Raw genomic sequence first — 26,769 nt, forward strand, 5'->3', positions numbered from 1 at the left:
ATTGATGTTTGGATCAGCATAGCTGACTGAAGGTCGTACCTGATCGATGCTGCTTTCATCTTGTACTTCACTACCCCTCAATCGTAGTGGTGAAGACTCCACGAATGCCGTCATCAGGATTGGTAGCCGCTGGGGACAGCACAATGCATGAGCCGTTACCGGACCCAACAAGGTATCTGCGTCCATTGGCACATCCGATTGTAGTGCCAGACAGGTGTCCAACACGCATTCTTCGCCGCATAGCAAGCACCTTAATACAGGCATAACACAACTTTGCCACATTGGTCTAAATGAAAGAAACCAAGTCATGTTCAGGTCTCTAAGCCGGGATAGTCCAAGGATTTTAGTTACCCGGTCCCGGTAGCCAGTGGCTAGGATCATTTCTTCCCTTGTCGCAGGTGTTTTGTCTGTGACATGGTTTGCCATAGCGAAATAACAGGATCAAAAATAGAATACCCGCTACTAGTCCTAAAAGGAGAGGAAGTCCACCAAAAATGGAATGGACAAAGTCTGGAAAAATACCCAGGATGGCTTTGAATGGAGTTAAAGCACCCGAAAACACTGCTTTAAATACACTGGAGATACCAGTGGTATCAGAAATATTTAAGATTTTGTTCAGTATTTCTGCGAAATGTATGGGGGAATTAGTTGATAATAATGAATGAATCTCTTCTGTTGTCCTTGCAACTTGGAGATCATACGTTTCTTTTGATGACGTGAGCCTGGTCGGCGTCTGTAGGAGCACAGTCTTCATTCTGCTTAAAGTATCTATTCGAATAGAAGCAATTTTCAAATCGGGCCATAACCTTGCCTCCCTGTCTGCAGACTCGCTGGGGAACAATACATGTTCACAGCACATGACCTTCCTAGTCACAGTTATGAGATAAGGTTTTCCGGGCAGCAAACTACAACATCTGCGATCTACTATTAGAATGTAACTCCCGTTCGAGAGTCTCCTAAAGAATGGTTCTATTCGTGTTGCAGGTGTGCCTAGCTGGTAACATGAAAGGTTATTTGAAGTCCCTTCACAGGCTCCGTGCAAACTAATACCCTGACACAGAAGTGTACCGCTCAGTGATCTTGCACAATTATCGCCACTGAGAAACACTTTCTGGCCTTTATTGCTGACACATTCGTGTGTATAGGGCAAGTTCCATATTGACTTAATGTATCCTTTACCCAACCTTTCATACAGGCCTGCCTGTATATATTTTTGGCAGAATTGAAACTGGAAAGTAGTTATCGGAATATTTATTATCCATTCAATGACAGGTCGTTCTGACATTGTCAATGGTAATCTCTCAAGTTTTTCAATGCTCAGAATTGTATAGTCAGCACCCTTCTGTGCCAAACTGATTTGTTTATCAGTGAGGTTAAAGATATTAAATAATGACGTTGTGTTGATTAAACGCCAAGGCACATAGCCAGAACGCAAATTTTGTAACGTCCAGCCAAGCTGTACAATAGAACGCAATTGGGACTGACCGTGTTTTAACATCAGTAAGTCTTGCGATATTATATCGATTGCTGAAGACACAATGCTGTCCAGAGAATATATTCTGGAGGACAGAGTCATTAACCCATTGTCCACCACAGAAAGTGATTTTTCCAAATTAATACGGTCAATTTCCCGTATTTTTTCTGCTATCTCAATTTGAGTTACTTTCCAGACTTCGTTATAAGCTGCATATATAGAGGCCGCTATGAAACGTTTTTGACGCTGTTTGCGTGGTCCCAATATGAAATCACGCAAGTCAGCACCTTCTGTAAGTAAAGTTAGGTGTTGCTTAATTTCAGCCAGTGTGGACGTTTGTAGCCATTGAAGGCAGAGCTTGCCCACGCTGTAGGTGGTTACTATCCCTGGATGTTGTCTTTGGGAATATCTAGGGTCTGGCCTAGTCAATGTGAACCCCTGTACTTTGTTCAGGAATCTGTCTTGACAGTTATTTGTATCTGTGGGCCAGATCAACCATTTTTTCCATTCAGGATGTGTTCTGTTTGGGTTTAATATATGGTTTACGTCTATCTCAACATCTATAGAGCTATTACTGTTCACTGTTGGCTTTGGAATAGACGGTTTGTTCAAATCTTTGATTTTGGCTAAGCCAAGACAGGTAGTTTGTTGAATAGTGTCGTTCAAAAATATAATTTGTTCTGGGATCATGCAGGCTCTAAACAATGATTCTATACCTTGTACTTGCCAATCTCTTGTACCCCAAACAGTTTTTGTTTCAATATTATTGTTCCAGAAATCAAACCCAAATGTATTCATTTGTTCAAAGAATGAATCGGAATATATCAATTTTGTGTTTGTAAGCATGGTCTTCATACCTGTCTTATTTGACAATTTGAAATAAAATGTTTCTGCATTACTTGTGTTAAACCCTGAAAAGTATGAATATTTATCATAAAATGTTTTCGAGCTATCTTTTGGAGGAGTAGCACAATGTTCCCATTGGTTATAATTTAAAACATTTCTAGGTTGAGCAGATTTATGTAGATAATGGTTACCATAATGGTTGTAGCAGAACATCTGATCATAATTAGACGAACCCTGCAAATAATCATGTTCTGTAAATTTAGCAGACATCACAAGATCAGACATCATATCATTAATACTTTCAAAGTCCCAATCATCCGCAAATGAGCTTGGTTTTACAAAATCACTCAATGAGATCTTGAATTGGTGTGGATACTTCAGGATTTCAACCGGACCATAGATTTCATAATCAGTTTTGTCCCATGCTACACCGCCTGGTATAGGATTGGCTGTGAAGTTTACTGAAGAAAGTTCTCTTTTCTCGATGTGTGAAGATGTGTGTGGTTTAAGGACCAAGTTGATTTTCTGGCTTGCTGTGTCCATTTTAGCATATTTCCCTTCAATGAAATGTCCCAAACATAGTACTAAGATGAGCCAAAGAATGAGGATAAATGCACCGAAGGCCACCCAAAATTCAATCCATGGAGAGATCAGATAGGTTTCTTTCAGCTGTTGAAAAAGTTCCTTAGCTTTGTCTTTAAAAGTTTTTGTTGATGGCTGTTTCTTTGCTTCACTCAGGGCTTCAGATGAATCATCGAAGTTGATGAAGTAGCCAGATGCTGTTCTGTCAATTGTTCCAATTGCTTTTGGATTTTGCTTTGTTTCATTAGCAAAGTCTGCAGTTACATCATCATAGGTTGTTGTTTCTTGATGAAAAGTTTTAATTTGGGTTTTAAGAGGTTCAAGTTCCATTGCTTTGTTGCATAGTCCTTGTTGATTCACTGTAGATTTTCCAAATGTGATCAGTCTTCCAGTTTGAGCCTCTGTATTTGTAGCAAACATTGGTGTTCTGCTATTTCTCGGGAGTCCACTTGGCCTACTGTTTGTTATCGGCCACATGATTGTGGTTTTACCAGGTCGATGGATATGACTCGGTTATCCTTTTTACCAGCAAGGGGCGGTAGTACTACTGATCTTGTCCCGTTGATAGACAAGACAGGAACTGCTTTTCTGTAAGAAGGCCCAAATTCCTTCTTTACTGCGATCTTTTCTCTGACTAGATCCCCGACTTTTGGAATCCAGACAGGCCTTGCTGGGACAGGTGGTTTCTCTTCAGTGGTTGTTGGCTGTTGTTTCAGTTTTATGTTGCTCAGGTCTTTTCTTGTTTCATTTAAGTCCAGTAAAATAGCCAAACGATCTTTGATATCAAAGCTTTTGTCTTTAACCACTGAAGTCTGACTATCAAGATCTTGGATCACCATTCTAGTCCCGAACAATAGTTCGTACGGACTGAACCCTTTCAGAGAATTCCTTGGCAGGTTATTTAGACTACGTTGGACACTTATTAGATGTTTGACCCACCCAGCACCCGAACCTAATACCTTTTCCGTTATAGATTGCTTTATGTCTTGGTTTTTTCTTTACACCATCCCGTATCCCTCAGGAAGGAAGTGAGAAGAGTCCCGCTATGCTATGCTCATTTGGCCATGCTTCCCCATAAGCTTGAAGGCTAAAAGGAATACATTAGTCAAAACGTAGCATTCTCCTAGCGTATATGCCATTATAGACTCGCAAATCCTTTTATAACAGTCCAGACGTCAGCCGAGCGCTGGGGTCTACATTATAAGTGAAAATTAGTCTTTTTATGTTAATATAACGCTTTTTTTTCATGATGGGGGCTTTCTTATTGTTGTTGTTTATCTGGAGTGAAATGCCATGGTAATAGTCCTCCCCGCTCGCCACTGCGATCTCTATTGCAGTCTGGGCAGTTTTTTACAAAAATGTGATGATGCAGGCTCATGCCTGGCCACCAGTACACTGATTGTAATTCTTCCTGAGAATCTTTTTGTTTAAGGTGTCTGAGACCCTCACCCATATGTGCGTCTGCTATTAACAAGCCTCTCCTGTCCGTGTTTGGAATCACTCTATCCCCCACTCCAGGGATTCGAGCAAAAGGGACTGAGTTTGCATCGATTATGTATGTATAATTGAGTGGATAATTGATCGGTAGCGCCGAGCAGACGCCTTTTGATGACGTTTTCACCGCCAGCACAGTTTCACCGTCAATGTGTTTTACTGTACGCTTTTTTGTAGCTACGGAAGCCGGTTTAGTTGCTACCGCTGTGGCTGTCTCAGCCAATGAATTCCCTGCAACGTGAACGCCATCACGCTGATGACTCAGTGAATGTATCACGTGAGTTTTTGGTAGTTCTTTCTGTAAAAGAACTACTTGTTCCCAAAGCACTTTTTGCTTCATTGTTGCACCTGTGTCATCTTTATAATCGTTTTGACTCCATTTCTGTAAATCGTTATTGTATGATTTGACGCAGTAATACGAATCGCACACAATAAGTGTCGGGAATTCGCGATCGGCATTATCTAGCGCCATTTTTAACGCTATTATTTCAGTTTGTTGTTCTGAATTATTTTCCACTGAGTGTGTTTTTATAAGTAGAGGTCTTAATTTACCTCCGCGCCACACTTCTTTTACAATTTCGCATGTGGCCTTGTAAGCCAGCTCTCCCCAAACTGAGGGTTGAGCATGCCCGTCTGTATGTATTACACAGGCGTACTGTCGTAAAGGCAGAATGTCGATTGGCAGAGGGTATTCTTTCTCATATTCTAGATATTTTAATTCTTTCATTTCCGGGTCAAAATAGTATTTTACTTTGTCTGTAGCAAGAGAATTTACCCATTGTATCCATTCTGGATTTAGTGCAGTTGTCGGTAAATTACATGGTGTTGTTAATGCCTCAAAAGCTGATTCTGCTGTTCTGACTGTAACCTGTCTACCGTCTGCTTGGTATTTTTCTTTTTCTACAGCTGTTTGAACCGCATGAACAATGTTTTCCTTAATGCTGAACCTTTTTTCAGCTTCTGTGTACAAATGTGATTTGTATGCTATTGGTACCTTCTCTCCCTCATTAGAGGTCAGGTATGTGAATCCGCATCTTCCTGGGATGACTCGAATCACAATGTTGTGTGTGTTGTCACGTGTTTGTAATTTTGTTTTAACTAACATATCCGTTTGTAAAGATCTCAAAATTTCTGTGTGTTTTTGAGTCCAATTGATTCTTTTAAAATCTGGTTTTATTAGATCATAGAGAGGTTTAATTCTCTCTGCATAATTTACAATGTAAGTTCTTCCGAAATTTAGGAAGCCTAGAATTGATTGTAAGTTTTTTAGTGTTCTAGGTGCTTGGATTACAGCACATTTCTCTAGGAAATTGTCAGCCAGGCTTTTGCCTTCACTTGATAGTTCATATCCTAAAAACAGGACTGTTAGATGGGCAATTCTTGACTTTTTAAAGTTAAATTTGTAACCCTCTGCTGCGAACCCAAGTATTATGGTGTTCACTCTCTTCAAGTGAGTATCCAAGTCATCATCTGTTAGATAGATGTCGTCGACATAAGATAATGCCTCGTCATCATATGTTTGTAGTAATTCTGTTACTCTCGCTGAGAATAATCCTGGGCTGTTCTTGAACCCCTGGGGCAAACAACAGAATTTTTTTTGCGTGCCATTTATTGAGAACGCCGTCAAATATCTGCTCTCTGGTGCTATATTTTGACAAAAGAAACCATTAGAAATGTCTAAGGTTGTTTTGTATTTTTTGCGCACTATGTTATTCATTAGTGCAGCACTGTGCGAGTTTTGTACTGCAAATGTTTTGCAACATGAGTTAAGGTGTCTGTAGTCCAAAACAAGACGATATGAATTGTCTGGCTTGGAGACAGGAAACAAAGGGTTGTTCATTTGTGAGGTGCAGGTTTCAATCACCCCCTGGTATTCAAGTTGATCTAGGATCTCTTTTACCTGTTTTTTAGCTTCTTGCTTAATCGGGTACTGCCTCTGTGCAGTAGGTTGTGATTTTAACTGGATTTTGTGAGGAGGAGAGTCCTCATCCCATCCCACATGATTTTTATATAAGGCAGGGGCTTGAGCTACTGCCCACTTTCTTGCAAGTGTATATTTTTTATGAATTGGAATATGGTTTGAGAAGGCAGGCATAATTATTTCTTCGCCATGTGGGCACTCCCTGACAAACTCTGGAGGCCAGTCTCGTTCAGCTAGAAGGATGTCATAGCCCTTGGACAGATTATCCCAAAATAGTCCCCTTATTTTTCTAGTCTTATCCCCCTCTATACGCAATGTTATTTCATATATTTTATGAGGTTTGCTAACTCTGGTATCTGCAGTTTCCACCTGAATGTATTCATTCGTGTCCACTGTCTCCAGATGATTCATAAGGACTTTGCGAGCTATGCTCACTTCTGCTGCGCTGTCTAGCATTGTCTGAGCCCATTCTCCGTTTTTCAGCTGTGTCCTCAGTATTCTCGGCATTGTTGATTACTTTAATACTGGCTACCTTCTTTTTTGGAAATTGTAATTTTTTATTCAGTTGAGCAGGTTCTTTGTCTTTGGACTTGACGTGCTCTTCCCTTTGTTCTGATCGTCCTCTTCTTTCCGATTTCTGCGAGGAAGTCTGAAAAGATTGAGAGGGACGTGTATCAATATCTTGATATCTATCAGGTTTCTTTATATTATCCCTATTTCTAAGGTTGTATTTTTTCACAGAGGGCTCCCGTTGGGGAGACTTGCGTCCTTGGTCGGGAGATCTTTCTCTCCGCCAAGGAGACCTTCCTCTGGACTGGAATCTTTTTTCTTTAGGATTGGATTGTTTATTTCCATCCCAGCTCTTTTTTTGAGTGTTTAAATTATTTTTTATAAATACCTTTTCAGGACTTTCAACTAGTTGGGGTTTCACTGGTATTCCACCCAAACTATCTCTTCCTAGTTCTTCATAGGATTTTTCTATGATTCTGGCAATTTCCGATGGTTGGTCTGCTATATTTGTCTCTTTTAACCTCTGGCGAATCGCCACATTTGCTGCTTCTCCCTTTATGTTGGCTAATAATATTACAGAGACCTGCTTGAAGTCTTTCAGTAGTTTCATACCGAGAGTTAAAGCGGGTTCTGGACCGTATTCATCTTGAATCTGTTTTAGCACATCTGGTATTACTGACATGGATGGTACACCATGTGTTTTTGTGTAAATGGAAGCAAAGACTGTTCCCCAAGTGTCACAATCCTTCACATGTGGTGCGATTCCCATTGGAAGACAGATAGTCAGAATCCTATGTTTCTCAACAGGGGTGGTATCTGGAAACACCGCCTCTATTTGAGTTATTTTTTGTGCTAGCCAGAAAGGAATTTGTTCCCGTTTTGCGGGTACCTTACCTAGACAGGACTGTATGTTCTGTGGTGTAATTTTATTTGTGTTCCCCTGATGACTGGTCAGCTGTGGAATTTTAATTGCTGGTTGGATTGTTGAAGTCCGCATTACATATTGGACTAATTGTCTATGTATTTTTATTAATTGTTTTAGCTGTGCTAAAAGTTCTGGTGCGGGCATTTCTTCAATGTCTGGATGTGGTGTGTATCCGGCTAGGACCGGCCACGTTGCTCCTGGTCTACCTAGTGGACCGAGCCTGGTGATGTTATTATTATGTTTTAGGGCGCCATTAAACAAGAGCAGATGCTCTTGGAATTTGAGTGGTATTTCCACCTCCTCGAAAGGAGTGTACTCATTAGGAGGTTCCTCTATTTTGTAATAGTGGAAGTCCTTTGTTACAGCGTTTGCTGCTGGAAAGTTTATCCATGAATAGAATACTCTGTCTGCCGATATTCGTGTGCCTCAATTACGAATATGACTGTACCACCTCTTGGTGTCAGTCCATTTTCTATAAGTTTTAAAGTTATAGATTTTCTTATGTTGACCGGGATGAGTATTATATCCGGGTCATTTTGTAGCAGAGTATTATCAGCTGCTATTAGTTCAGCTGCTAGTCTAGCTGTCTCTCTTTCTTCTTCAGTGTCTGACATTTTACTGACATGAAGGTTATTCTGTTTGTTTGCAGATCAAGTTTCCACGGAATATAAAGATTAGATGCACAATATTTTGGAACAGTGTATCCTTCAACGTTGAATAAACCAAGAACCATACATAGGAGTCTCCTCCTGCGAGGTTTGGCGGATATGACCTTTCACCCACTCCAGACGTCTTTGGAGTATTATGGGAAAAAAGGGGTTCTGTGTGAAAAAGCACGACTGAGTTACTCTAATGTCTTGCGTTAGTTTTATCGCCTATCCAAACGTTGGGCGCCATGTAGTGTAGTTCCTATTATCCCAATAGGCTCTGCGCATTGGAATAATATCTTCAATAGTATAGACCTAGGGCAGAGGTTAACTAGGTCTTCTACCGACGATATTAGACTTAAAGTTTTGTGTTTGCCAGCTAGCTGAGAGTTCACTAGAAACTTTCTCGAATAGGCAAGGAGGATTTTAACCTCCCTGGATAGACAAGAAGGGATTTAGTTTCTGACAACCATAGAACATGACAACTTTGCTCTCCCCTAATCAAGAGTGTATCTCTAGAGTCGTGTGAAAACAATAGACAACTTATTTTACTCAGTCAGTACGTGCATTCTTAGTTTCACCAGTTTGTAGAGAAATAAGAGATGGGCGTGGTTCAATAAAAGATGTTATTTATTGATCAGTCTCTTTTCTCATACAAGAGAAATGAATCGCTATTATTGCAATACTTGTAGTTAAGTAAAGTGCATACAGTAGAGACAGAATTATAAAATAATACTGTAAAAGCATTGATATGGTTTCTGAGCCATATGATACTTTAAAATGGATAAAATAGATACATACATATATACATTTGACTAATCGTACTCAACTGGTGCTTCTAACCACGCCTACCCCAATGTACCTGACCTAAGCCTAATACGTGGGCGGGAGTAGATAAGTAGCAGTTTAAGTTAAGTTTGTTTTGCCAAGGGACGGATTCGAGAATTCTCTGCAAGGGGTTATTCAGTTCTGTACCTGAGATCTAGAATGATGGAGGGCTGGTATCTCTTATCCCAGGTCTTGATATTCCAGCTGCCTGCGAGGGCTGCTTGGAAGCGCCGGAGCTGGATTTCTCGGCAGGAGAAAGGCAGCGTCTCGTTCTCAGCGCGTCAGGAAGGCGGGGCAGCGTCTGTGGGCTTCGCTCTCTGCTGGGCTCCTCAGCACGTCTCGCTGCTCCGATCTCGTCACCACCGCATGTGTTTGCTTAAGGCAATGTCGGTAATATTTATACCTGAAAGGTGCCGAGATTGACGTAAGGATGGACATATATACGTCAATAAGGATGTCATATGAACGGGCTCGTTCGCACATTCTTTTGCTGAAGTTCTCGGTGAAATCAAAACAATGGCTATGGGAATTTCCCAGGTCGCTGTAGGTTTGATTTGTTTTGAGAACTCCGTATGCCTTATCAGGGGCTGGAGGAATATCGCTTGTCTAATTAGATGGCATGCGTTATGACCTAATCAGATAACGCGCTTCTGTGCCGTGGTGTGGCTTAATCAGATAACGGTTTTTGCACCGTTGGATGGCTGCTAGTTAATTATTAACCAAACCAGGGTCAGGAATAGGGGAATCGATACAGTACCTATAGGAATACATCACAGCGCTACTACGCGAACTACACCCAGGGTTACTTTATATGTGACCCCGTGTTTTTTTGTGTGCAGGATATTTTTCTTCAAAATCTGCCCACTGTTCATATCTGATCTTACCAGGAAAACTGTCCTGTTTCTGTGACCCCTGAAATCATCACAAGGGACCCTTTTATTTATCCACCTTAAAACTTGTTTTCTAGCTTCGGGGGGTCACTATGATGCCAGCATAAATAATAAGCTTGATAACATAGTTCTAGTGTTGCAGATTTGAAAAGCTGGCATATAGGGAACTCATGAGATGAACTTACCTACTTGTGCTCCGAAGGCCTGTAGCTCTGAGTAAGAGAGACTGTCTCTTCCCTATCTCCTTGCCTTTCTGTGTACATCAGCCTATCTATCACTGGCTTCATCATTCTTCCAACTGGCATGATTAATATTTACTACATCTTAATGGCATTTATTGGGGTGCCCCTGCCCTCTCTATCGACTTGCCACTACAGTTGTTATGTTTAGAGGGCTTCTGTTGGCTGATGCTAGAGAGGCACCTGAGCTGTCCAAGGTGAGAGCAGTTTGAAATCCGACTCAACCTTTCATCCCCTGAGGGCCCTATGAATGGGCAATTTCAAAACGTGCACTCTGTGTTAAACTATTCTCATTTTTATTCTTAAATAGTCCCACTGGTTTTTCTAAACATTTTCACAGTTGCACTGTTATGGTGCTTGTGATTACACCACACCTCTTTCTTTTACAGTTGTACTTGGTGATCCCTATAAAGCGGATAGTTACTACACTACAGCCAGAGTGGAATGTGTTTTACCCAGACTCCCCATCTCCTAGGCTCTACCCAGGCCCGGCTGGTCACACTTGCACTACTTTTTTGTTACACTCCAGCCTCTGCCCAGCAGAACAGACACGTTTTCAAAATTCATGACCTGTAAATGAAGAACTCATGGGCTCTAATCCCAACTAAAAGACCGTATTGACTAACCCTGGGCGAGTCTACCTGCCACTCCTGTGTCTCAAAAAAAAGCGCCACATGCGTATGGCCAGCACTTCTGTCAGTAAAATAGCAGAGAGTCTGCTTAGGTCTTACTGTTGCAGACTTTGAGTGCTGTAATTAACAAGCATTTCCAATGCAATAGGTCTCACAAATTGGGTAAAGTTGGAGCTGTTGGTATTAAAATGACAATGTTTTTAGGTTTCGCATGCACCTCCTTGCGCTGTGCCTGAGAAATCTATTGTTTTCAATATAAACTTAAAAGGGGCATCCCACCCCCTCTCTTTCGTGGCTTTTCATTGGTTACTGTGCATGCCACCTAATTTTCCTCCATTTCTATTGGAGGTAGCCTATTTTCCTGCATATTCCAATGCTTGTTCCTCATCTGCTTCTCTTATCAGTTTCCTGTAGCTGAAATGTTGTAAACATCCGCCTTGGTGGAACTATATTTTCCATAAAGTTGTGCCTCTTAATGCTTTTTCATCTTGCAGCAGATTTATATAGCACAACTGTATCACCAGGAATACTTAAGTGATTTGCCCAACATCACAGGATGTTGCGCCATCAAGACTTTAACCGGGCTCCCAAGCTCTCGAGGCAGCAGCTCTGGCCACTGTGCCACATCCTCTTGTGATTCTTGTTTGGTTTGCCATAGCTTTGATAATGTCTATCACATTTAATGAATAAGGCAGCTCCTGTTTTCTTTCACTTGTTTTTTTCTGATTACTGCATCAACAGTAATACTCTTGAAACAACATACGCCATTCATAGTGTTTCCATGGCATTCGATTCTCGTTATTGTATCATTTAAAAGTGTAATTACAAGACAAGCACAATTGCAATCATTGCTGTGGTGGAGGTATATTAGATGTGTGTATTACAGAAGAATATGTCACTGTATTTAACCTTTTTGGCTATTCGCAATGTGTTAAAGAAATGTGCACCATACATAATTTGTTATACACTCATTAAATTATATTACTATACTTTGATACAAGGTTTTTTCTGTATTCTAGTATAGGTTATAAATCCAAACTGCTGTTTTGCAATATTTTGTAGTTCCTGGCACATTGAATATAACAAACGCATTTAGTTTGAGGTCATCAATATTAATGATGTTTATTTCATGGGTTCACAGGGAGGGGTTTTGGAACTATCACATACTTTGCCACACTATCTTTTCCTGCTTTTGGACACTCTCTTTGTACTGTGTTAGCCTGTCTTCAGTTTCTATAACTGTGCATGCGCTGCAATACACCTTTTTGACTGTTACTTTGTTTTCCGATCCATACTAACGAGGGTGCACGCGAGCGTGACGGTTTGATTCATGGACATTTGGGTGAGTAATGGCAGTTTCTTAATCCTGTGTACTGGTCGTACATGCAGCTATTCATAACTTATGGTTGTTCACCACTTCTCCTCATTCGCTTGATCAGTGGTCCAGATATTCACCACCACTTTTTAGGTCTCGCCTAGGCAGCGCATGCGCTGTCTCGTTGAGACATGCAGTATATGCTTTACTAGGTGAGTCCGCATCTCCTTTTTTAGGTCTCGCCTATGCAGCGCTCAAGCACTGCTTAGGAGGGACCCCTTGGAATCGCACTGTACTTTATTGGAAACTCGTGCATGTTTTGCACTGTTTCCAATGAGTACTCGTGCATGCAGAGCGTTTGCCTTGCGGGAGCGAGCAGCGGCGTCATCTGTTTGCAATTATCCCGCCTTGCTGCTCGCTCCCGCTTGGCAAACGCTCTGCATGCACGAGTAGTCGTTAATGTGTTTCAGCACTTGTTTTGTTAATGCCATTGCCGATACTGTCTCCTCCAGCAAGTCGGCTCTACTACAGTAATGCACACCCGTCGTCCTCCTGGTGTAGAACTAAACAAACTGGGGTACTTTCCACCTCCAATTCTCGTCTTAAGTCGCAACCCTAGGTCTTGGCCTGGGGAAAAAGAATGCCCCTCATGGAGTGGATATGTTTTAAAGAAAATACGTTTAATCCTATGAGGTTCGGCATTATTCAGATAAGTTACTGGTGACTTACACAAACTGAATATGAAGTTCATGGACCCTACGGTGACACTGCGGCAGTATAGAAAACACCAAAAATGCATTGACATTCAGGCAACCTGCGTGCAATACAATCTGTTGTTACATTTCTTTTTCATGCTAATTAATTGGGAGCGTCTTTCATCACAATGCTTTATAGGAATGATACAGAACACTCACACAAGAAGTTTGAAGCACACCTGCATTGAATATACCTTCTGAGGGGAATGCATACCTGCAATTCACAGAATGACTGCACAATTTAATAGACGAGATTGAGCACAGTTAAAATCTATCTAACAGGAAAGTAAAGGGACTTCTCAGCAGGATTTAAATACTTTATTAGAAGGGTAACTGGTAGTACTGAGAGCCATGCAGGAAATGCGAGATAGTAAGTAATTCCACTTTTTAAATATTTACGTGTCCAATCTCGAAAGTTGAAAATTGTAATGAAAACGGTGATGTTCAAGGAAAACTAAAAGCTGCAAGGTTATCAGGTGATGTAAATGTTGTTTCTGCAGTAGAACTTTTGGTGGTGTTCCTGGCTGTTATAAACCACACCGACCCCAGCCACAAAGTAAGCATTTTCCTTCGCAACCGTGTAGTAGAGGTTGTTGCGGCACTGATGTCCCTGGTAGACGTACATCCACTCCAGGCGCAAGTGGCAGGCCGGTGGGGTGCGGTCAGTCATGGTCTACAAGCTATCTTTTCCCGGGGAGGGGGTAATGTGAGCACGGTTCATCCGCGAAATCAGCCTAATATCCGTAGTCCGTTATTGATTTTTTCACAGATGACATTTGTCAGTAATTTCGCATGTGAGCCAATCCCATAGTCTGGGAGTCGCCTGGGAATGGGTGGGACTGGTAAAATGTATGGTTCCATAGGATTGGTGCATTGGTGACACCTCAGCCAATCTTAATTCTCTGGGCAGACTGCCGAAACGTGTTATTGCCTCTGCAGTCCGCACATGCCTCTGCTGTGTATATAAACACTGCCTGCTGCCTTCTCCACCATGTGGCAGATGCCACTCAGGTTATAGACGTTATGTGTTGGTTTGTGAATAAATTACGGTGAATCAGACACCTACTTGGCAGTAAACGTGAGTAGGAGCTGATAACCACTCTCTGCCTGAGTAGGTCCTGCTGCCAGTCGCAGTTTGCTCTGGGTGGCTAGAGTATGTGATGGTTGGACAGACCTCTGTCACGGGTACCCAGTGTGAGAAGTAAATTACGGATGGGTCAATACACAGTTGGTCAGACAAGCCCTGCTGGCTGCTTTTGGTGATTGGTATGCCATTCGTGGTTAGGTCCCCTCCCTACATGATATGAGGCGATGTTCTCATTTAGTATTTAGAGACATTTGTCAAGTGTTTCCAGCCGATTCGCACTCCGCAGAGACATTTAATTAATGTTTTATTTAAATCCACAGGTAATACATGTGCAATAAATATCACTTGTCGTGCAAATTCAATTACTAATAATATCGTGCACAATGCTATGAATTACCATTCCAACAAATAATTATCGGTTTATCTTCTAATACAGTAAAAGGTCCTTGTGAGCCTGTTCCCACTTTAAGGTGCTCTATGTTGTACTCGCCTATAATTTAATGGCCAAGTCTAGGTATTCTATAATGTGCACAGCAGTTTTTAATGTGGTGCTTCTGAAGCAGAATAAAATTGCTTCAGAAATTGTTCTGGACACCAGAAGAATACATCTTTGATCAACAATGAAATACATATGTTGTCTCCTTGCTTTGCTTACAAATGGGTTATATCTGAGTTAAAGTTAGGCATGTGACCCATGTACCTGAGGCTTTCATAACACAGACGTTCATAGAGGAGAAGGGAGAGAGAGGAGTGTGCACTGGTGCATAGCCCATTATTATTCAGCCCTGTTTGAATTTTCTAAAATAAAAGACTATTTTTCTTTTGACTGTTAAACCATATTTTCGTTGCCTGGGCTTCTCAACACATTTAATTAAAAAAAAAATGTATCCATTACAATGATATTGTAAGCACGCCTTCTAAAACATTAGTTTAACATTTTACTGTTTATTACTAGACAGGAGGCTCAATCATGAGTAATCTTCTTTAATCATAACTCTAGCAGCAAAGAATAGCAAATGTATTACATCCAATAGAGAAGGAAACAAGCACTGGCATAGCCAATAGGTCTTGCCTTTGGGCCTTATACGTATTTAGTTATGCAGCACAATATCCTTGGTGCAACAACATCAACTGTTGCATGGCTACACACTTATAAGGTCCCAAAGGCGAGACCTATTGGCTATGGCAATGCTGTTTCTACTTGTTATTGAGTGTGTCTTTCAAAATGTACTACTTGCTATTGGCTAATAGTGTTCCGAGCCCTTCCTTTTTTCCTGTTGTGTACGCCTATGGCTGTTGGACCCTTTACTTGTATTCGTCCACTTTTTTTTGGTCTGTTGTTTTGGGGAGATCTCTTTTTTTAATGTGAGTTGAAATGTTTCAGCCCGTGTCAAGTGTGTTTCCTGGCACGTAGAATGTTTTGTTACTTCGAGGCAAGCGCGTGATTTGACAGACTTTGAAGGTTTGATCTAATGCCGAGTGTGTTTTCAGACACTGATAATTTTTTTTACTTTGCTGCAAGCACATGATATTCATGGACTTTGAACGTTTAATCTTGTGCTGACTTATAATTGTGGTTTTTTTTTACTCGGAGGCAAGCGCGTGATATTGACAGAATTCTATCATTGGATCTCGTGCATTAAGTTTCTTCTAACTCAAGCAGGACGATGTACTTTGCTTCCATTCAGCAGCCATGCCCACTTTCACTTTCGAGGCAGCGGGACAATGGCGGCCGTTTCCTTTACGACGTCACCACCGCAGCTCGATTTTTATACCGGTGACCATTTGCTGGTCCATCTGGCTCCTGAACTGCCCCTCAGGTTTGCCCATCGCCCCTCAAACTTACTGCACAGAAAACTGAACTGCACGCTGTGCTCGGTTTCTGTTTAAAGGCATGCACACGCATTGCATGTGAACATGCGTATCGCATTAGCAATGCCTGCAATTAACTTATGGTGTGGTTTCTAGCTAACGCCGTGCAACTGCCTGCTAGTCTCTCCGCTTCCTTGCGCTGTGGGGCTCTGGCTCAATGGTGAGGCTCCCCACCATCTCCTGATGGAGCACACCTGCACGCCCGCTCATCCCATCTTCTGCATGGCCACCCCCATTACCGTGACCATCGTGACCCTGTCCGTGGCTCTCAGGCTCTTCTTCGTCTTCATGGGGACCATAAAGCTGACCCCGTGGCTCAGCAAGGATGAGTACGGGAGATGGTGAGTGCTGTGGCGGCTGGGATCGGGCTGTGGTGTTATAATGCTTTTTGTCTCCTCCCTGGCGACTCCATGCTACCAGGGTGCCTGGGAATGGCCTGGGAAGGGGCAAATTAGCCAGGCGAATGTCTTCCTGTCTGGTGCGTTTCAGAGAGCCTTTCCAGTGGCTCAGCTGCTGCTGACACCTGTGGCTATTTTTGGAAGGCACATCAAAGCCGGAGTGAACATTTAGACTCGGTGTTCGCTCAGTAGAAACTTAATGAACGCATATAAGCACGTTAGTAAAAAGCTGTTCATTTATCCGGGTATTCACTGGCCGGTGCAGCAATACCGGTCCTCACTCACTGACATCCAAAAACAAGACCCTTGTATGATGGTGGGTGGTCGTAAGAAGGCCGGGCCGCCAGTTTATGGGCTTTTCCCTACTCAGATTGTTAAATGCATGGTACGAGTGCAAAGTTTTGAAGGCAGGGAGTTAAACTGTTTTCACAGCGCCTGAAAAATACGGATCATGCTTGCATAGTCCGAACATGGAAACTTCCAGAATTAGCAACGAGTGGCTTCATGAACCCTTGGATGAGTGTGAGGCTGTGTGCTGAGCTTTGCAATTTAATTGAATTTAATTTTGATATTCAAATGGAGCCGACTAAGACCAGTAAGGGCTGATGTAAGGTGGTCGAACTTTCAACTGCCTTTCAGAAGTTAAACGGGCATGAGCAGTACCACTCTTTTTTTAGCTAGTTGTTTTTTATCAAACACCATACCTTATATGCAGACAAATATAAACATATTTTTTTTAAATCCACGTCCGTTCAAGTGGGGCCTGCTTCAGCTTTTATTATCTCTGTCTAATAGTTTCTGAACGTGCCCCCTCGTTAGGTCCGGCTATAATATGTTGCAATATTGCTTGTTTTGCCGCCCTTTCACTGCAAGTGGTTGCGTGTCTCAGCCCTTCTTGAAATTTTGGGGCAGAACCCTACATCTATATTTTACCTGGCCTACACTTCACTCATAATATTAGCTGCACAGCACATCCACCAATACCCTAACAGCAATGTTTGGGCTGTGTTGTCTGTTTCTGCAGAAACTCTCTCCTTGTCTGAGCAATTGTTCAGTATTGTAATCATGACAGTTACAAGCTCCGTATATGAAACTGGCTGCATCGTTTATACACTGTACACAGGCCTACCGAGGTCTACCTGTTAGACTTGTTATTTTTTTTTAAATATCACCTTAGAGTGCTGGCTGCCAGCTATAATCTCTGGTGGACTGTGTGCACCTCCGCCTCAGTCTTGCCCGATGCCCGGAGCTTCTCTGTGAGTCAGCTAACTGTGTTGATTCATAAGTAGGCAGCTGAGAAGAGATGTTAACGTTGTGGGCCTGGTCCCACTTGTGACAGAAAGGCCCTGGATGCCGCCACCGATGCTCTGCATCCTGATCTGGTTGATTGACTGCTGGCAGCAGGGAGGATACAGGGGGCCCAGTGTGGGCAAAGGCTGGCTAACACATCTGTGTTTTAGTAGTTCAGCTAACTTCCTATGGCTGTTATTAATCATTAAAATGAATGCTTCAATCATTCTGAGCTGCCTGCACCCCTGGCCTGTAGTGTACTGATTATAAGAATTGTGCAACCACGCTGTCTGACTCTGCCCTGTTTTTAGCTGCCTGCTGTTAGCACACTTTAGTTCAATGATAACAAGTGGCTCGTTGCTCAAATGGGTGTGATTTCTAATATTTATATTTCCCTCATCTTCATCACTTGATTTTGCTCATAAGCAAGTGTCACTCATAGTTGTTGCCTGACAATTGACTAGTCATGATTTTGGTCACAAGTGATCTAAATGGGGCACAATGATTGGTAGACATTGCATTTTGTGTGGCCTTAAAGAAAAGTGAATCTCTCAATTCCAAAATCTTCTCAATCAGAGTGCTTTTAGTGAATGACTGTTATGCAGTTGTGTCTGGGTGGATGTCTGGAATATTACTTTATTAGTTAGATTATATTATATCATATTTTCAGCATTTGTATACTCACTTGTGCCAGTGATGTGCCCTTATATCAGTCTGAGAATTTGGGACAAAGTGTTCATTTAACTGACTAGTGTATCTTTGTTTCTGTTGTTACTCCAAAACTTGCTGCATTTATGGATTTGGTCCTATGGGCATGAGGATGAACTTTAATGTGTTTAATGCGTCTTTATGAAACTACAAGTATTATTTCTGTGGGTAGTGGGGTTGTGCAGATGGGGGCATAGTGTCGCCACCTATGTGGCTTTAGTTCTGTGTTTGGGTGCAACAGATATTATGAGTTTAAAAATTGTTCCCTATTGTAGGCACTGGCAGGCCGTTTTATAGAATGTTGAAATGCATTTTATTATTGTGATTAATGAACTTGCCTCTATATTACTCTGTCTGGAGCAATTGAATATGTGAGAATAGGCAGTTGCTGCTTCAAATGTTTTGTTGCACTGCTTGAACTGGGTATTGACCCGTTGCTTTTGTGTAGGCTTTAAAGCTGTGGTTTCACGATTTACCCACTTATGGACTGTTGTTTGAGTGTCCCTCTTTGTCTTCTAAGCGGTGTTAGGTGCTGTGTTGATTGGAGAATGAAGTTGTTGAAATAAGTGCCAAAGCTACTGCCACACTTATAATCACTGCCACACAGTCCATTGCAGTAATGTGGGATAATATAATGCATGGCTAAACACTTATAAGGTCCCAAAGGCGAGACCGATTGCATTGCAAATGCTTGTTTAACCATGAGAGCACATATATTTTCACCTCCAACCAGTGTCACAATGCTTTACACTTTGCATGCACTGTTTATAGGTTTCTTCTGCACAGCGCTTGCACTTTGCTTGTTAGGTTTCACCTCCTCTCTTGTGACTTGTAAGGGAGCTCCTTCCTTTGTCCTGGGCGGTGATTGACAAAAACAACTTATTATTTATCACATAGGCAAAACGAATGCATTACCAGTGCTTGTTTACTTTTGCTTTTTGTATACCAATGCAAATGTGCGATCTATTGCATTGCCAATGCTTCTTTACCTAGCCATGTTGCAGGGTGCAGTACCATGGCTAAAAGAGGTGGCACAGGACCTCTTTTTGCCTCATATGATACTACACCCTGCACCATGGCTAGGTAAAGAAGCATTTGCAGTGCAATAGGTCTCGCATTTTTAAAATTTGAGCTGATGGTGTTAAAAAATGACAATATTTTCTACTTTTGCTTTTTTATACCAATGGCAATAGCGCTATGCAAATATAATTACTCAACTGCAAATAAACAAACAAAAGTTAAAAACATTGTCATTTTCAACGCCAACAGCTTTTATTTTCATATTTTATTAGATTTATTGAACATAAACCAAGATCAGCATATACACATGCTCATCCGACTGATTTGTACAAATATGCATGCACAGCAGTTTCCGAAATACATAAATAGTAGTATTCAGTAACATGACAGTCTTTTACAGTAATGTGCCCCAGAAACAATCAGATACTTTTTGCTGAATTGAGCGGGAAGCTCTAGTTAGGGAATGCAGTGCACACTAGGGATGGAATTCAGTGTTAGTGGAAGCATGTAGGCCTGTCTCTTTTGAGGGCGACGGTGTCGTATGGGGGGCATCTATAGGGTCCACAAGTAGATATGCCTTGAGGGGGTCCCATATATCCTTTGGACAGGAAGTCAGAGGGAGGAGTTCAGTGTATGTTAGTGTCTGTTCCTGCCAAAATATCATGTCATTAATCCGTTCCTTAAATTTGTGCGCTCTGCCCCGTCCTCATCGACATGCGATTCTCCGTTTGGCTAGTAAAATAGCAATTGAAACACATCGGCAATATGCAATGCTGATATCTTCCGTGTAACCTAACAGCGCCAGTAGTGGAGAAGCTTGTAACTGTAGTGATGTCATCTTTTCTAGAGCGTGAAAGGCCTGTTGCCAATATGTCTGTATAGCGCCGCATTCCCATGCGAGGTGCAGGAAGTCCGCTACTTCTATGCCGCACCTATCACATTTATCGTTATCGCGCAATTTGTATTTGTACAGTGTGGCAGGAGTGTAGTACGTGCGGTGCAGGAACCTGTAATGTATAATGCGCAGGCGGCTGCTGGACGAAATATGCTCAGTTCGTGTGCAGCAATACCCCCACTGTTTATCAGTTCTGTCCTGAGCTATGTCAGCGGTCCACCTGTCCCTAGCCGGGCATTGAGCTGGAGTCTTCAACACCAACAGCTCTAACGTTAACAAATGAGAGACCTATTGCATTGCAAATGCTTGTTATTGTTTTGCAAGTGATGCCTTGGGCAGTCTGATTTGAGAATTCAAAGAACGTTTGCCACGCATCATTCAGTATTAAAATATGAACACTGGGACTACTGCGCAGGGATATTCAAGTGCAGACGCATGATTAATCATGTTAAAATCAAATGTGTCGTCGAATTAGTATTTTCCTTGGTGGAGCCTGAAGCTCTCTGCTTATTTCCTCCAGGTCTGGGAGGGATACAATGTTGTGAAAATGACGCGACTGATGCTGGGACAGACCGACCCAACTGCATCCGAGCCTGGGACCATCCGCGCGGACTATTGCATTGAGGCTGCCAGGTATGTGGTGGAAACTGTGTATGTAGCGCATGGAGAAAAGTTCTTGTCCACACCCAACATGTCTCTCCCTGAGGAAATGAACTAATAATGAGTAGGTTTCCCTGTTCAACCCCATTGTTGCTCTCATGAGTGTATAATAAACGCGGTGCGAATCAGTTGTAGTTCCAGTGTGTATCCCTGTGGTGTAATTACTTCATTAAGGGCACCCCTGAAAGTCTCTTTGTCCCACAATGGACTTCTGCTAAAGCTTGTAGAGAGTACCTAGGAGCTGAAACCAGCCTCAAGGCGGTGCCAATTGAACGATCAATAGTTTGCTTCCTTTTCCAAGACTCCTTGTTCTGTCTAAACCCCTTAGGAGTCTTCATCTGTGTCCCAGCTGTAGAAGATTAGCATGCTGGAGCCAAACAATAGTCTTTTTGGTTAGGCTGGAGAAACCGTGTATCACAAGGCAGTAGGGTAGGGCATGCTATCGTTGTAACGTGGCCGTTACAACGTGAATGCCATTACCATGCATAACATTTCCATCGCATATGCCTTTACCACACATGCCTTTTCAATGAATTTCGTTGTAAAAACATGAATGGTAAGGGCATATGCGCAGCAAAGGTTTTACAAGCAATAATAAGTATTTTCCAGGAAAGTTTAAACCCATTCTTTATATAGATAAAGGGTTTATATTTCATGTAAAATACTTACATTTTCGTGATAAAAGCATGTTTGATAAAGGCACATGCTTGCTAAAAAATGTACAGGTAGGTACAAACACTTGTCTGGTACACACACACCCACACACGCATACATACATATATATACGTAAACATATGTATATATATATGCAGATATATTTATATATATATGTATATTTTCATATAATTACATAAACATAAATACATATGAATGTGTGTGTGTATATGTATATTGTAAATACACACTCACACACATAAATATATATATCCTTAAAACCCATAAATAACCTTAACCTTAAAATTCCCTTGCCGTCCAAAACCCATACTCACCATTAACCCTAAAATTACCCTTGCCACCCCAAAACTTTTACCCACCCTAAAATTACCCTTCCCATCCATACCCACCCTAAAATTTCCCTTGACACCCAAAAACGCATACCCACCAAAAACTCTAAAATTACCCTTACCACCCCAAAACTTTTACCCACCCTAAAATTACCCTTCCCATCCATACCCACCCTAAAATTTCCCTTGACACCCAAAAACGCATACCCACCAAAAACTCTAAAATTACCCTTACCACCCCAAAACCCAACTAGCCCACCAGGTGCCTCCTGTAAGCGCCACTGCGCTGCGTTGCAGAGATGTGGGCCAAGCCATGCCCCTTTTTACACCACTCTGCAACACAGCTCTGTGGCGGTTACTGGAGGTACGTGGTGGGCTAGTTGGACCCCAGGGACCCCCAGGATTGAAGAGAAATTCATTCCCTAACTTAAAATGCGTGACAGGGCGTGTTTGCACACATGTCACCTCAGGCCCCGCCCTCTGCCTTCACCAATGTGCAAACCCACCCCCTGGTGTGTTTTAAGATGGGGGATTAAGTCCCCTTGAATCCTGAGGGTCCCTGGGGTCCAACTAGCCCACCAGGTACCAACAGTAGGCGCCACAGAGCTGCGTTGCAGAGAGGTGTAAGAAGGGGTGTGGCCTGGACCACCTCTTTGCAACGCAGCCCTGTGGCGCTTCCTGGAGGTACCTGGTGGGCTAGTTGGCCCCCAGGGACCCCAGTAATAAAGGGGAATTAATTCCCCATTGTAAAATGGGCCACAGGGAGCAGAGTATTGCTGGGAGGGGACGGGCTCCGGCACGATCGCAGTGTTTTGCATTCTTATATATTTTTAGAAGGGGGGCTGTGTGGCCTCCCTTCTTTTGACTTTTTTTGGGCCCTGGGGACCCAATCCCCGAGGGCCTTTCCCCCATTAAAAAAATTATTATGGCCCCGGGGCCGTCCTTCCTTTTTAGAAACAATTTTTGTAGGGGAGGGCGGCCCCCTCCCAGTCCACTTCTAGCCCCTTGGAGCCCATCCCCCGGGGCTGGCCCTCTCCATTGGGGATCATGGGGAGTCCCAATGCCCCCACAGTCCCTGCCGGCTCCTCGCCTCCTGCGGGAGCCGGCATTGCTTTTCCACACGGAGAGCTGCTAAGATGTGGCTCCCCGTGTGGAAAAGCAATCTGGAAAAGCAATCTGGCCGCGTGGCCCCCTCCCAGTCCACTTCTAGCCCGGGGACCCCATCCCCTGGGGCTGGCCCTCTCCATTGGGGACCATGGGGGGGTCCCAATGCCCCCACAGTCCCTGCCGGCTCCTCGCCTCCTGCAGGAGCCGGCATTGCTTTTCCACATGAGGAGCTGCTAAGATGCGGCTCCCCGTGTGGAAAAGCAATCTGGTTTGGTTCCCTGCTCTCTCTTCCAAAAACCAAACCAGAGTTTGCTATGACAGGGCGATAGCCGCGAGGTTCCCACCCTTTGATAGCAAAACTGCAGGAAATCTCGACTTGTCCACTCATATCTACTGAGACACCACATAGATGTATGCGTGTTACAAGAGACACGCCTAAATGTTACACCGTCTCCCAGGCTCAAGAACAGTATATGGAGCCACGTGTACGCATCCATTTGCTCTAACTACTCTACGGGGGTGGCCGTGTTGGTCAAACGGGGTCTAGACTGGAAGGAAGGTGGCATACAAGTTGACTCAGAGGGGAGATTTGTCATACTACTGGGTGCTTTAGGCGGGATTTCGGTTGTGATAGTCGCAATATATGGTCCCAATATGGACTCTCCTGTCTTTTTTCAAGATGTATTGGACAAAGTGAAGGCGACGAACTGTGAAACTATTCTCTGGGGAGGAGATTTTAACACAGTACTAAATGATCTGGACAGGAAAGGGGTATCTAGGTCACTACACTCCTCAGACAGTGCTGCGCTAAACGCTATTATTTTACACGGCAACCTAGTCGATATCTGCAGGTGGTGTCCCCCGCTGGCCAAAGAAGGGACGTGCATTTTTGAACATCACAAGGCATGGTCCAGAATGTCCTGGGACAACCTCCAGCGTTTCTAGGCAGGGGCCGCCTCTCGATTCGATGGCTATAAAGCCCCGCCCCTTTCACATCGGGGCCTGACAAACTGCCCGATACGTTCCTGTGGATTCGAGTGCCAAGCGGACGGGGTTTTCTCCACTGGAGGTCAGGCGATCTTCTTTCCCGCGTTCTCCTGTGCTTATGCTGAGCTTTTCTAGTGATCAGATTCCGAGCACCAAGCGGATGGTGTTTTCCCCGCTGGAGGTCGGGCGCTTTCTTCAATGAGGTATTCAGCCTGGGATCCTCGCTACTTTGACCCGCACGGATTGAGGAGCCTAAGTAGGTACTACTTAGTGCCTGACAGGTATGTTACAGAACGTTCGTTTTTGCTGTCACAGAACAATTCCCCCTTATTTCAGGTATTTAGGTCTTCTGTGAACTAGCAACGAGGAGTTGCTTTGTCGTCCAGGCTCCATATTTATTCTTTCATCTTGCCGGCTTCAAGATTCCATTTATTTTCTTTTTGATGTAACAAGAACGCTCTTGCTGTGAATTTAACAACGAGCGTTCCTTCATTGATGACTTGGTTATTGTAAGAAGTGCCAGCATTCCTCTTTCAGTACAGCAGGAAGGCGCTGTACTTTGCTTTGACTGTTCATTTGTTCCAGCTACAGACTGAACGCTCTTTCCTTTGGAATCTCTGCATACAGAAAACTAGTGAGTAAGAGTATTCTAGGGGGGAAGGTGCAGAACACACTTATTGTAAGTTGCCAGGCTTATACTTCTTGAGTGATTCTTTGTTGTTTATCCCTACTTCTGTGTCCAAGAAGAATTGCAACATACCACGTTGGGCTATGCTATTCACCTATCGTAGCTCCTCTGATAGACCTTATCTGCCGAGCCTTTCTTGTTTTCTCCAATTCTCTTTTTCCCATGGGTGCTCTCTTACATAGCGGTGTTCAAATCCCTCTGTGTGGGTTGTACTCAGGGGAGGAAGGGAACGTTCCTCTTGCCATTTTCCCTGCTGGCCGATCTTTTAAGGTTAGTGGCTTTCTTGGATTACTACTAAAAGCATCTGCCTGACATTTTGGCCCTGGGGGTCCTTGTGGGACCCCCTGAGCAGGCCTAGGAGGTCAGGGTGTTTCTACCCTGCCCCCTTTTCTTGTTTTTTAAGCTAGTTTCACTGTTTTCTTGTGCCTCAGTTCTACCAAGGCACAAGATGGCTGCCAACACTTCCTGGTTTGAAGTGTTGACAGCCAATTAGAATGCAGCTCGGGATCGGCAGGGTGTGCGGATCCACCGCGCCTCTAGATATCGAAACCTCTATTTTTTCATTTTCTCAGCAACTACTGAACGGATTTACACCATTTAAAAAAAGAGTTCTTTCTGAAACAAGAGCTACCTTTTGCCAAATTTGGTGTAATTCCGTTCAGCAGTTCGGGCTGTAGCCGGGTCTAAAGTTTCCTTTGGAAATTAACATGGAAAAAACACTTTTTGGGACCCCCTTTTTTCTCAGCCCCCACACCTCGAAACTTACGTAGTGCATAGGTGCATGAATGAGTGACTCACTGCTTGCATGTGTGGAAGACAGCATGTGTGCAGAACTGTATGGGTGGATGAGTGTGTGTATGGGTGTGTTAGTGAATGAATAACTGTCTCAATAGTGTCTTTATGAGTAACTACATATGTTTTAGTATATGTGAGTATTGGTGTATATAAGTGAGTATATGTGAGAGTGAGAGATTGGAAGAGTTCCTGTATAAATTACTATGTGTTTCTATAAGTGATTTCTTAAGAGAGTAAGTATGTGTAAGCTTCTGTAGCAATAAGTGTGGTGGTGTCTGTATAACTGTATATGCAATATAATGGATGTTTGATACTTTGCATGTGTGACTATGTGTGTGAGTAACTATGGATGAGTGTCATTGTGTAACAGGATGTATAGGTGTATGAGTACATATGATGAGTGAGTACATGTATGAGTAACTGTATAGGACTGTTGCTAAATGAGTGGATGTCTGTGTAGATCTTGGAATTACTAAATAGGTGTGTTATAAGTGGTATTGGTATGTCCATTGTTTTGAAAATGTTAGTTTCTATTTTTGAGTGTGTGTATCAAAGGTTATATTAGGGTGAGAGGAGGTCTGCCACTCTATCACAAGGATGATGTCATCAGTGATGTCATTTGAGATGTCATCAGTGATGTCATGAGTGATGTCACCGTCCATGTCATGAGTGATATAATATGTGACGTCATCAGCAGTGCATTGCGGGCGCACAAGTTATAGTTAGCTGAACTAAATGTAACAGGGGAATTTCAATGGTTTTTTACGAGCAAAATGTCCAATTAGCTATAATGCCCCTGAAACCTATGATTTTTTCAGTGAATTTCTAAGGTTTTTAAAATGCTAATTCCTAACATTAACGTGCCTGAAACCTATGTTTTTTTTAGTGAATTTCAAAGGTTTTTTAAATGCTAATTTGTAAGTATAACGTGCCTGAAACCTATGATTTTTTCAGTTAATTTCAAAGGTTTTTTAAATGCTAATTTCTAACTATGCCTACAGAGATAGGACATGTGAAGAAAGAAGAAATAACACACAGAAAGAAAAAAAAGAAATGCAGAAAGAAGCAACAGAAGTCCTCAAAGACGAAGAAAAGTGCAGGAAGAAGGAAAACGTGCAGAAAGAACAAACCGAAGAGCAGAAAGAAGCCTTGTTGCAAAATTATCCTATGCCCTCAACTTTTTCAGACGGATACTGGTGG

At 42.7% G+C, this 26,769-nt stretch overlaps 1 protein-coding gene across 4 annotated transcripts in view; it reads left to right on the forward strand.

Moving 5' to 3' along the window:
- The window catches only part of LOC144768613 (nucleoside diphosphate kinase A-like), a 162,309-nt gene that overhangs the window by 124,450 nt on the left and 11,090 nt on the right, over positions 1–26,769 (forward strand). For all 4 annotated transcript variants that reach the window (XM_078652411.1, XM_078652414.1, XM_078652413.1 and 1 more), the window contains one exon: positions 20,849–20,961. In XM_078652411.1, coding sequence (XP_078508537.1) covers positions 20,849–20,961 — 113 coding nt within the window. The remainder of the gene's footprint in view (positions 1–20,848; positions 20,962–26,769) is intronic.

The sequence above is a fragment of the Lissotriton helveticus genome, chromosome 7, assembly GCF_964261635.1.
Source record: "Lissotriton helveticus chromosome 7, aLisHel1.1, whole genome shotgun sequence".
NCBI classification, from domain to species: Eukaryota; Metazoa; Chordata; class Amphibia; order Caudata; family Salamandridae; genus Lissotriton; species Lissotriton helveticus.